At 44.7% G+C, this 13,585-nt stretch overlaps 1 protein-coding gene across 1 annotated transcript in view; it reads right to left on the reverse strand.

The window, feature by feature from the left end:
• The window catches only part of LOC120945805 (torsin-1A-interacting protein 1-like), a 56,769-nt gene that overhangs the window by 38,175 nt on the left and 5,009 nt on the right, over positions 1 to 13,585 (reverse strand). Inside the window, exons 3-4 of the mRNA XM_040360229.1 lie at positions 5,187 to 5,372; positions 2,618 to 2,728 (exon numbers count right to left, since the gene is read on the reverse strand). Coding sequence (XP_040216163.1) covers positions 2,618 to 2,728; positions 5,187 to 5,372 — 297 coding nt within the window. The remainder of the gene's footprint in view (positions 1 to 2,617; positions 2,729 to 5,186; positions 5,373 to 13,585) is intronic.

Below are 13,585 nucleotides of genomic sequence, written 5' to 3' on the forward strand. Positions count from 1 at the left end.
TGCACATGCCTCAAAGTCCCAACCCCCTCTTCTTTTTAAACTGGAGGCAACCAGTGGTGCAAATCTGCTGTTACAGACAAAGCTATAGTGCTGTTGAAAGTACCTGCCCTTCCTTAACATTGCTTAGGGCCAGCAAGGTTGTCCATCGTAGTGATAGATCAATTAAAAAGAGAGCAGGCATGGTTAGAGACAAAGATTTGACACTTCCAGGAAGCATTAGAATGAAATTAGAAGTTAAATTCAAGTCAAAACCAACTTTCTTTCTCAAAAATAAATAAACTTACAACCAAAAAAGGACACAGCAAAAATAAGGGGACTTGGAGCATACCCAGGGGCAAGGTACAAAAATATTTGTTTAGTACCTAAAATTAAAATTCTTAAAATTGTTCCCTAATAAAATATACATCAAATGTATAAAATATTGGAATATTAACATATTCTGTACAAGTTTAGATCCCATATTTTATTGGATACAACCCTTTACTTGGTGCATTTTGCAGTCTGCCACCTCTTCTTCAGGACTGGGGAGTTGCCAATACAAATATTCAGTTGTAATAAACACATATGATATATATCATCTAACTTGTCATTCCAAATCCACCTTCAAAGTAGTCCCCTTGTGAAGCGACACACTTTTCTAGGCGTCTGTGCCACTGCCGGAAATATTCCTGGAATTCGCTTTCCAGAACGATGCGCAGCATATGTGGAATGTCATCAAATCTGTGTCCTTTTAAAAGACATTGTTTACATTTTGTAAAGAGCCAAAAGTCTTAGGGTACTAAGCCAGGGGAATAAGTTGGTTGGTCAAGTTTCAGAATCGACTTCTGGTCCAGGAACTCGCATACACTTAATACATCATGTGCAGGAGTATGGTCATGGTGGAGAATGCAATGTTTAGACCAGAGTATCAGTATTTTCCTCCAGATTCCCCTAACCTTTTCAGAATTTGAGCAACAGTGTTGGTTGACCATTGTACCATGTCCTATGAAACTTGTAGTGAACTATTCAGTTGTGACACATCAGCATGGTTTTGAACGTGCCTTTTTTTTTCAGTGCATGCACTGGAGTTTTGTTTTCAGAGCCTACTGGAAACACCATATTTTATCACTAGTAATAACAATATTGAACACCTCCGCATTCTTCCAAAGATCGGATGAAAGTTGAAGATGCAGTTCTTTCTGATCTTCTGATTCAAAGTGCCACCTTTGCAAAAATCTTCCTAATTTCCAAATCCTCCATTAGAATCTGCCGCACTGTTTCCCTGTTCATGTTACACTCTTCTGCCATCATTCACATGCTTAAAGCAGAAGTAAACCCATCCATAAAACAGATTCATTTCTGGCACGTGCCGGAAATGTAACACTCCCATTGGTTGTACTCTCAACCAAACTGTCAAGCCATCCAATGGCTGGTGTCTAAACTGATCACACGTGCAGCATCATGGCATTTGTAGATTAAACAGAGGCAAAGATGGCAGCTTCCTTGGCTGAAAACGATAGGAGGGTTTACTTACACTTTAAGCTTCGAACTGAGCATATGAGGATTGGCTACCCGTCCACATTTACATTTGTCCTTTGCGTATTTGGCTGCCCACTACTTTTGTCATTGTGGACATCTTTTCACTCCTCAAACTGCCTATATCAGTGATGGCGAACCTTGGCACCCCAGATGTTTTGGAACTACATTTCCCATGATGCTCAACTACACTATAGAGCAGGGGTGTCAAACTGGCGGCCCTCTAGCTGTTGCAAAACTACAAGTCCCATGAGGCATTGCAAGGCTAACAGTTACAAGCATGACTCTCACAGGCAGAGGCATGATGGGACTTGTAGTTTCGGAAAAGCTGGAGGGCCGCCAGCTTGACACCCCTGCTATAGAGTGCATGAGCATCATGGGAAATGTAGTTCCAAAACATCTGGGGTGCCAAGGTTCGCCATCACTGGTCTATATCATTCAGAAACACTAGATTTCTTCATGGAAGGTTCACCAAAGGTTTGTTGAAACAGAGCTAAAAAGGTTCTCCTGCACCTTGCCCATTTTTAAGCAAAATGTTATATTAATCTGCTGCTCCAAATGCCTGTCACTCATTTTACAGCAACAGCACACACTTATTTCTTCTACTACTCCGTAAAGACTGAGTCAATTGGTCTGCCACCCAGGTGAGTGCAAGTTAGAACACTCTCGGGTGCGAATGGCTCTATAACTCACCACCATAGTAGGTATGAGCATTCTGGGAATTCAATTGTCACACCTCTGGCAGGTGTATATTTATTTGGAATGACAATGTGCATGTCTATGCAAAGTCTACTACCCAGCCTTGAAGCAGTGGTGGCAGACCACAAAAAACGTCAAGTAAAGGGAGTGGAGACAAATAAAAGTCGGGATCTAAACTCGTACAGAATAGAATAGGACACAGTGTTAAACATGGCAAAATGGTCTGTACAAATCATCAGAATATTATGATTGTACTATCTGCACAGGGCACCGGAAATTGTTTGCCGCTTCTATAAGCAGCAATTAGTGTGCAGCTTTGGAAAGTGAAGGGAAATGGCCTCTTATGTGGGTGAGGTCATCAGTAAACATACCCCTCCATTAAATATACCAAACCAACACAAACCTGTTGATGAAGTTTTAACGATTTTAGAACCAGAAGTACGTTCTAATTCTTCTTCACTGCTCTCCGTTTCATTTTCACTCCCTTTACTACTGTATATAGAATCATCATCTCCTACAATAAAAAGGATTAGAGCATTAGGCAATTGAGAAATTTAATATTTATCATTTGCGGGGGGGGGGGGGGGGGAGAAAAGAGGTGGTGGTAGGTGGGGGATATAGGAAATGCAGCATGTTTTGGCATAATCTTAGGTGCAGATGGATTGTATAGTATTCCCTTTAAGAACATACCAACATTTCTAGTACATAGATGTGAACCAACCACAGAGGAAATGATAGAAATCTCTATGTGAAAACAGCACATGGACCTCGACAGTACATATGGTGTCCTAAATAAACAACCCAGATGATGGTGCTGATGTCTTTGCTGTGAGAGTGTCAATTTGTGGACGAATTCCAATGCCACGCATAATGCTAAACCACATGCCCAAGCAATAAACACTCTTGTGGTGGTATAGAATTATTGTGCCAATCTCATATAAAATTCAATGGACACTTTGACCACTTGCCGACCAGCCGCCGCAGTTTTACTGCGGCAACATGGCTCGGCTGGGCGAAACAACGTTATGTTAAGTCGATTCACCCTGTGGCTACTAGGGGCGCGTGCCCACTGCTCGCTCCTGTAGCCGATGCAAGTGCCCAGTGGGCGCGATGACCGCCGGGCCCCCGCGATCGCTCATGAGAGAGCTGTGTGTGTGTGTGTGTGTGTGTGTGTGTGTGTGTGTGTGTGTGTGTGTGTGTGTGTGTGTGTGTGGGTGTGTGTGTATGTGTATGTGTATAAACACACAGCTCCTGGTTCTTTCAGGGGAGAAATTACTGATTGTATGAACAGCGATCTGTCATTTCCCTTAGTAAGTCCCAACCCCCCCCCCCACCCTTCAGTTAGAACACAGAGAGTGAACACAACTAACCCCTTGATCGCCCCCTAGTGTTAAACCCTTCACTGCCAGTGACATTTTTACAGTAAAAAGTGCATTTTTATAGCACCGATCGCTGTAAAGGTGCCAATTATCCAAAAAATGTCAAAAGTGTCAAATCTGTCCGCCATAACGGCGCAGTCCCACTAAAAATCACAGACCGCTGCCATTGGTAGTAAACAAAAATAAAATAATAGTAATAAAAAAGACATAATTCTATCCCCTATTTTGTAGATACTATAACTTTTGCGCAAAAAAATATACGCTTAGTGTGATTTTTTATTTACCAAAAATATGTAGAATACATATCGACCTGATAAAAAAAAATGTTGGGGGGGGGGAATTGGGATATGTATTGAAGCAAAAAGTAAAAGATAGTGGTTTTTTTTGTTTTTTTTAATTGTCGCTGTTTTATTTATAGCGCAAAAAATAAAACCTGCAGAAGTGATCAAATACCACCTAAAGAAATCTATTTGTGGGAAAAAAAGGATGCAAATTTTGTTTGGGTACAACGTCGCATAACTGCGCAATTGTCAGTTAAAGTGGAGGTTCACCCAAAAAATCTATTTTTAACATTAGATTGAGGCTAATTTTACTAAGCAGAATCGGGTGTTTTTTTAAAAATCAATGCAGTACTTACCGTTTTAGAGATAGATGTTCTCTGCGTCTTCCGGGTATGGGCTGCCGGACTGGGCGTTCCTATTTGATTAACAGCTCTTCCGACCGTCGCATACAGCGCGTCACGCGTTCCCGAATGTAGCCGAACGTCGGTGCGCAGGCGCCGTATAGAGCCGCACCGACGTTTGGCTTCTTTCGGCAACTGGTGACGCGCTGTATGCGTCCGTCGGAAGGCTGTCAATCAAATAGGAACGCCCAGTCCCGAAGATCATACCCGGAAGCCATGGAGAACATCTATCTCTAAAACGGTAAGTACTGCATTGATTTTAAAATAAAGGGCTCTTTCACACGGAGCGGACCGTTTCTGGGTCCGCTCTGTGTGTCCGCCAAAGCTCAGCGGGGATCGCCGCTCAGCTGTCGGCAGATAGGGCGGTCCCCGCACACAGTGCAGGGACCGCCCTGTCTCTGCTCCACTGTCCCCTATGGGGGACCGAATGCAGACGGATCGTCTGTCCGTCTGCATCCGGTCCGTTCCGCCGAACGGAAGAAAAATAGGGTTTCTTCCGTTCAGAAAAGCGGATCCCGACTGACGCGGACGCTAGCGGATGCTCCATCCGCTAACAGACGCGTTCCCATAGGGATTCATTACAAGTCCGTTAACGGACTTGTAATGAGCGGACGAACGGTCCGCTAGTGTGAAGGGATCCAAACACCCGATTCTGCTTAGCATAATTAGCCTTAATCTAATGTTAAAAAAAAAAATTCAGGTGAACTCCCGCTTTAAAGTGACGCAGTGCCAAATTGTAAAAAGCACTTTGGACAAGAAGGGGGTAAAATCTTCCGGGGCTGAAGCAGTTAAATCAATGAGGGTCTGGAAGGCATACTAGTACACTGACTTTAACAGTGCAGGGGGAAGCTAGACTTTACTACCACTTTAAACATACTAGCAGTATTCAGAGAAACCACTCTGTAACTTACTAATGCTATTTTGGACTGATGCAGGTTTACTTGAGTTAAGAATAGTTATCTTTCTGCCATCCCTGGCTACACCACCACTGAAACTAGTCTTCGTGTTCGTTCTTTTAGCAGGACCTGCAATCTTCTTGTCTTGACTGGTTTTTGTATTGTTCTCATCATTGCCGGCTTCAGCTCCCTTAGTGGTGGCTGAAAAGAAAAACAAACAGACATTTCATTTGGTGTTCTTTTTGCTAATGGAAAGAAAATGTTGCGATTCTGCCTAGCAAAAGAAGTCAATACAATGTAAATGAATATGGAAAGTGCAGTACTATATAGCAAGCAGGGAAAAATCGTCTTTCAACTTATCAAAAATGGACCTGAACTTGAAACGTGAAGTTTTTTTTTGCTATTAGGGAACTTTTGCAAATGTACTCTGCCTGCCTTTTTTGGACAAAGCTTCCAGATCTCAGTTCCTCTTTTATCTGATCAGAGAAACAAGGTCGACAAACTGTAAAATATTCTAGGAGGTGACGAACAGTATAATAGTAAACTTTTATGCAGCTCTCCACCTCCATCAGTCACTGGGTCCCATGTTATTTTCCTACAGTTCATAATGCTACATAGCAGAGAGGGGTGCAGGGATGTTGCTCATCCGTAAGTCAGTATTTCTTACAAGGGAACCTGTCATTTTTCCCCATTCAGGGCAGAGGAGGGCAGAAAAGGCGAGCATCAAAAATATTTCAAACTAAAAAACCCATCAGCCAGCCAGAGGGCAGAGTGGCACAGCTTCCTTACCCACTTGAAGACCAAGCCTCTTCTGTCACTTTGATTACATGCAACAATCAGTATTTTTTGTTAGAAAATACCTTAGAACCCCAAACATTATATATTTTTTAAAGAAAAGGCCCTAGAAAATAAATTGGTGTGTGGTATTCTCGCCGCTGTTTTCTAACGCAATTTTGAGAAAAAAAAAAATCACTTTTTCTAAATGTGATGCAAAAAAAAAAAACGATGACGCTACGCCAAGTAAATAAACACAACACATTTCAAGCTTTAAAAATTGCACAAACCTATGCAACCGCGACAAACAATGTACATTTTACTATTCAGAAAGGATGCTTTGAAAGCGCACAGGTGTCAAACTGGTGGCCCTCCAGCTGTTGCGGAACTACAAGTACCATGAGGCATTGCAAGGCTGACAGTTAAAAGCATCACTCCCAAAGGCAGAGGCATGATGTGACTTGTAGTTCTGCAACAGCTAAAGGGCCGCCAGTTTGACACTCCCCACTTTACAGGTTACCACTTGTCTGGTGCTAGAATTACACCCCATGATCGGACGTTCACAGTAATACCTCACGTGTGGAACGATCGCCGTTCGTGTGCGTTAGGGACAGGCAAGCTACAGGTACACTGTACTGCACCAGTGGTGTGTATAAACCGCAGTGCATCAGTGTGAAAGCAGGCCTATGCTATTATGCCCGGTGTATAACTTCACACTGTCTGGGGACCTCTCCTTTCCTGCTGCTGGCACCATTCTGGAGACCACTAGCTGAAATAAGACATGGAGTGCAGTTGGTATCACTCCACATGGCATAGGAGCCAGCACTACAGAGGAGTCATCAGCTTATGTGGCTCTTGATCCCTTCTACAGCTCCAACTTTACGAGTAGCCCCTCTGCATTGCACCCTGTTTGATGCTCTGGAATGGCGGGTCAGCAATCCCAGACCGAGATCTGCCAGCCACCTGTCCGTGATCTACAGGTTGCTGACCCCCGCTTTAAAAGCTTTTAAAGCATTGCACAAGGATCATTTTTGGTATCATATTTTTTTGCGATTAAACAGGTGTGCGCAATTTTATGAAAGCCACGTGTTTCGTATCCATTTACTTGACACAACCCAGTCTTTTATATTTGACAAAAAAAATAAAAAAATTGGGTATATTTTTGTGTTTTTTTAGCATTAAAATAAAATTGTGTGTATTTATCCTAAAAATACGCATTTGAGAAATAACTATACAAATATCATACAACAGAGTTTGACTGTGCTTGGAATCTAGGAGCCAGCTAAAAAAGTTAGGAGCCAGAAACGCACCCCGTCCTGCCGAGCTTGCGCGCAGAAGTGAGTAGCGCCGGCATATGAAAGCGGTGTTCAAACCACACATGTGAGATATCGCCGCGATCGTTAGAGCGAGAGCAATAATTCTAGCCCTAGGCCTCCTCTGTAATCAAAACATGCAACTTGTAGAATTTTTTAAACGTCGCCTATAGAGATTTTAAAGGGTAAAAGGTTTGTAGCCATTCCACGAGCGGACGCAATTTTGAAGCGTGACATGTTGGGTATCAATTTACTCGGCGTAACATTATCTTCCACGATATAAAAAAAATTGGGCTAACTTTACTGTTGTCTCATTTTTTAATTAGAAAAAGTGTATTTTTTCCCAAAAAAAATTGCGCTTGTAAGACCGTTGTGCAAATAGGGTGTGACAGAAAGTCTTGCAACGACCGCCATTTTATTCTCTAGGGTGTTATAATAAAAAATGTATATAATGTTTGTGGGTTCTAATTAGAAGGAAGGAGATGGCACTGAAAACACAGGGGAAGCTAAATTAGTCTTGTCATGCCAACGGCCACCACAAGATGGCACCAGATCACAGAAGGAAGCATAGGCCTGCAGAAGGCCACAAAGCCGTGGCCTCAAAGCCCTACCCCTCATGGGGTATCCTGTGTCTTTGTGCGCCCACACCGCACGATCGCGTCGGGCCGCGCTGGCCAGTAATTGAGGCCATGGCTTTGCAGCCTTCTGCAGGCCAATGCTTCCTTCCCCAGGCCGCTAATTCTAGTCATAATTAAAAAATTGTAACTACCACCATTTTATTCTCCAGGATCTCAGCTTTCAAAAAAATATATACTTTTTCGGTGGTTTACAGTAATTTATAGCAAAACAAATGCAGATTTTAACATGTATACAAGTATAGAATTTCTTTTTTAAAAAGCAGGTTTAAATTTGTGAAAGTTGGGGCCTACATTTTCTTAGAGCTGGAGCCACCAGCTAGTAAACAGATCAGACAAGTTTCGTCTGTCAATTGCCATTTTACTAGCTTGGGCTCCGCCTATGGGTTTATGAAGAAGGGTATGGGGATGTTTCTCACATTGAATGCAATACAGGTCCTTCTTTGAAAAGCCTTAGTGCCGGTGACTTGTCCTCAATGTTCCCCTAACGGGGAAGTTCCTTCACTGACTGCGCAGGCGCAAACTTCCTGACAGAAATCTCTGAACCTCGGCCGGCATCCAGGCTCATTCTTTAACATCCCCGTGGAATGGAGGATGTTAAAAAAAAGAGCCAGGAGGCCGAGCGAGCCGTCCGAGCGCAGCGAGGACGTGAGGCCGACTGGCCACTTACCTCAAAATCCACGTCGCCCTGGATGCCGGCCGCGGTTCGGAGATTTCCGTCAGCAAGTTTGTGCCTGCGCAGTCCTTGAAGGAACTTTCCCGATAGCTGGAACCATCTCAGCACATCAGCTTGCGCATGTGCTGGAACAAGCACGGCAGATCACCGGTTCACACAGGAGCAACCCAACTTACAACACGACTTAAAGTTGCCTCCAGGACAGGCGGCTGTGGCCAATCACAGAATAATCAGCACTGGGGGAGGGGGGGGTTTGCCTGAGTAAACCATTTTCTTTTCCTGTAAAGTTGCTTCAGTTAAGATGGTGATCCGACTTTGGAGGCAACTTCCATTGAAATCTATGGGTACAAGTCGCCTTGAAGTAGTACAGGAACCTTTTCTGAAGTCAGGGGAAACTTCAGTAGTGTACATTAACGCCTCGTACACACGATCGGATATCTGATGGAATCTAATCCGATAGATTTTTTTCGTCGGATATCCGATGAAGCTGACTTTCATCAGTTTTGCCTACACACCACGAGTCAAAAATCCGACCGTGTCCAAACGCGGTGACGTAAAACACTACGACGTGCTGAGAAAAATTAAGTTCAATGCTTCTGAGCATGCGTCGATCGCATTCTGAGAATGTGTGGATTTTTGACCAATGGACTTCCACACAGACGATCGTTTTTTTCCAATAGTTTTTTTTTTATCCATAGGAAACATTTAACCACTTGACCACTGGGCACGTAAACCCCCTTAATAACCAGACCAATTTTCAGCTTTCGGTGCTCTCACAATTTGAATGACAATTACTCAGTCAAACAACACTGTACCCAAATGAAATTTTCGTCCTTTTTTTCACACAAATAGAGCTTTCTTTTGGTGGTATTTAATCACCATTGGGTTTTTTCTTTTTTGCGCTATAAGAGAAAAAAGACTGAAAATTCTGTAAAAAAAAAATATTTTTCTTTGTTTCGGTTATAAAATTTGGCAAATTTAGTATTTTTTCTTCATTCTTTTGCTTAAATGTGAAAGATGAAGTTACGCCGAGTAAATAGATACCCAACATGTCACCCTTCAAAATTGCACACGCTTGTGGAATGGCGCCAAACTTTGCTACTTAAAAATCCCCATAGGCGACGTTGCAGGGTATTGTGGAGTATTGTAGAGTATTGTGGGGTATTGTAGAGTATTGTAGAGTATTGTGGGGTATTGTAGAGTATTGTAGAGTATTGTGGGGTATTGTAGAGTATTGTAGAGTATTGTGGGGTATTGTAGAGTATTGTAGAGTATTGTGGGGTATTGTAGAGTATTGTGGGGTATTGTAGAGTATTGTGGGGTATTGTAGAGTATTGTAGAGTATTGTGGGGTATTGTAGAGTATTGTGGGGTATTGTAGAGTATTGTGGGGTATTGTAGAGTATTGTGGGGTATTGTAGAGTATTGTGGGGTATTGTAGAGTATTGTGGGGTATTGTAGAGTATTGTGGGGTATTGTAGAGTATTGTGGGGTATTGTAGAGTATTGTGGGGTATTGTAGAGTATTGTGGGGTATTGGGGGCCATAATTGCACAGTATGGGGGCCATAATTGCACAGTATGGGGGCCATAATTGCACAGTATGGGGGCCATAATTGCACAGTATGGGGGCCATAATTGCACAGTATGGGGGCCATAATTGCACAGTATGGGGGCCATAATTGCACAGTATGGGGGCCATAATTGCACAGTATGGGGGCCATAATTGCACAGTATGGGGGCCATAATTGCACAGTATGGGGGCCATAATTGCACAGTATGGGGGCCATAATTGCACAGTATGGGGGCCATAATTGCACAGTATGGGGGCCATAATTGCACAGTATGGGGGCCATAATTGCACAGTATGGGGGCCATAATTGCACAGTATGGGGGCCATAATTGCACAGTATGGGGGCCATAATTGCACAGTATGGGGGCCATAATTGCACAGTATGGGGGCCATAATTGCACAGTATGGGGGCCATAATTGCACAGTATGGGGGCCATAATTGCACAGTATGGGGGCCATAATTGCACAGTATGGGGGCCATAATTGCACAGTATGGGGGCCATAATTGCACAGTATGGGGGCCATAATTGCACAGTATGGGGGCCATAATTGCACAGTATGGGGGCCATAATTGCACAGTATGGGGGCCATAATTGCACAGTATGGGGGCCATAATTGCACAGTATGGGGGCCATAATTGCACAGTATGGGGGCCATAATTGCACAGTATGGGGGCCATAATTGCACAGTATGGGGGCCATAATTGCACAGTATGGGGGCCATAATTGCACAGTATGGGGGCCATAATTGCACAGTATGGGGGCCATAATTGCACAGTATGGGGGCCATAATTGCACAGTATGGGGGCCATAATTGCACAGTATGGGGGCCATAATTGCACAGTATGGGGGCCATAATTGCACAGTATGGGGGCCATAATTGCACAGTATGGGGGCCATAATTGCACAGTATGGGGGCCATAATTGCACAGTATGGGGGCCATAATTGCACAGTATGGGGGCCATAATTGCACAGTATGGGGGCCATAATTGCACAGTATGGGGGCCATAATTGCACAGTATGGGGGCCATAATTGCACAGTATGGGGGCCATAATTGCACAGTATGGGGGCCATAATTGCACAGTATGGGGGCCATAATTGCACAGTATGGGGGCCATAATTGCACAGTATGGGGGCCATAATTGCACAGTATGGGGGCCATAATTGCACAGTATGGGGGCCATAATTGCACAGTATGGGGGCCATAATTGCACAGTATGGGGGCCATAATTGCACAGTATGGGGGCCATAATTGCACAGTATGGGGGCCATAATTGCACAGTATGGGGGCCATAATTGCACAGTATGGGGGCCATAATTGCACAGTATGGGGGCCATAATTGCACAGTATGGGGGCCATAATTGCACAGTATGGGGGCCATAATTGCACAGTATGGGGGCCATAATTGCACAGTATGGGGGCCATAATTGCACAGTATGGGGGCCATAATTGCACAGTATGGGGGCCATAATTGCACAGTATGGGGGCCATAATTGCACAGTATGGGGGCCATAATTGCACAGTATGGGGGCCATAATTGCACAGTATGGGGGCCATAATTGCACAGTATGGGGGCCATAATTGCACAGTATGGGGGCCATAATTGCACAGTATGGGGGCCATAATTGCACAGTATGGGGGCCATAATTGCACAGTATGGGGGCCATAATTGCACAGTATGGGGGCCATAATTGCACAGTATGGGGGCCATAATTGCACAGTATGGGGGCCATAATTGCACAGTATGGGGGCCATAATTGCACAGTATGGGGGCCATAATTGCACAGTATGGGGGCCATAATTGCACAGTATGGGGGCCATAATTGCACAGTATGGGGGCCATAATTGCACAGTATGGGGGCCATAATTGCACAGTATGGGGGCCATAATTGCACAGTATGGGGGCCATAATTGCACAGTATGGGGGCCATAATTGCACAGTATGGGGGCCATAATTGCACAGTATGGGGGCCATAATTGCACAGTATGGGGGCCATAATTGCACAGTATGGGGGCCATAATTGCACAGTATGGGGGCCATAATTGCACAGTATGGGGGCCATAATTGCACAGTATGGGGGCCATAATTGCACAGTATGGGGGCCATAATTGCACAGTATGGGGGCCATAATTGCACAGTATGGGGGCCATAATTGCACAGTATGGGGGCCATAATTGCACAGTATGGGGGCCATAATTGCACAGTATGGGGGCCATAATTGCACAGTATGGGGGCCATAATTGCACAGTATGGGGGCCATAATTGCACAGTATGGGGGCCATAATTGCACAGTATGGGGGCCATAATTGCACAGTATGGGGGCCATAATTGCACAGTATGGGGGCCATAATTGCACAGTATGGGGGCCATAATTGCACAGTATGGGGGCCATAATTGCACAGTATGGGGCCATAATTGCACAGTATGGGGCCATAATTGCACAGTATGGGGCCATAATTGCACAGTATGGGGCCATAATTGCACAGTATGGGGCCATAATTGCACAGTATGGGGCCATAATTGCCCAGTATGGGGCCATAATTGCCCAGTATGGGGCCATAATTGCACAGTATGGGGCCATAATTGCACAGTATGGGGCCATAATTGCACAGTATGGGGCCATAATTGCACAGTATGGGGCCATAATTGCACAGTATGGGGCCATAATTGCACAGTATGGGGGCATAATTGCACAGTATGGGGGCATAATTGCACAGTATGGGGGCATAATTGCACAGTATGGGGGCATAATTGCACAGTATGGGGGCATAATTGCACAGTATGGGGGCATAATTGCACAGTATGGGGGCATAATTGCACAGTATGGGGGCATAATTGCACAGTATTGCACAGGGAGGGATGGCTGGATCTGTGACTGCATGTGTCACAGATCCAGCCCGCAGCAGCTGCTGCTTCCGCTCTCTCCCCTCTCCTCTCTCACACTGTACCGTTCGGACATTGGACGTCATTGGACGGAGCGATCACGTGGTAAATCGCCGCTATCAGCGGCGATTTACCGTTATCCGTGATCAGCCGGGTCCGGAGGACCCGGCGGTCACGGAGACTCCCGTGTGCGCGCCCCTCAGGGCGCGCGATTCTGGGAGGCCGTACATTGACGCCCTCCCAGAGTTAAGCAACCGCCTTGTAGACGTATTTCGTCTATAGGGCGGTTGCTAACTGGTTAAAACATGTTCTATTCTTTTTCACCGATGGGGGGAAAAAAAAAAAAAAACGATGGGGCCCACACACGATCAGTTTGTCCGATGAACAGTCCATCGGTCTGTTTTCATCGGACAAAGCGATCGTGTATACAGGGCTTTAGACGGCTCTCATTCACTTCAATGGAATTTCTCATGTCGGGCGACTTGAGGCGACACCAGTCAGATCCCAAATCGCTGTAGTGTGAACCGGCACTTACGGATTTGCTTTGTTAATATACTAAA

This window comes from Rana temporaria, chromosome 7 (genome assembly GCF_905171775.1).
Source record: "Rana temporaria chromosome 7, aRanTem1.1, whole genome shotgun sequence".
Taxonomy (NCBI): domain Eukaryota; kingdom Metazoa; phylum Chordata; class Amphibia; order Anura; family Ranidae; genus Rana; species Rana temporaria.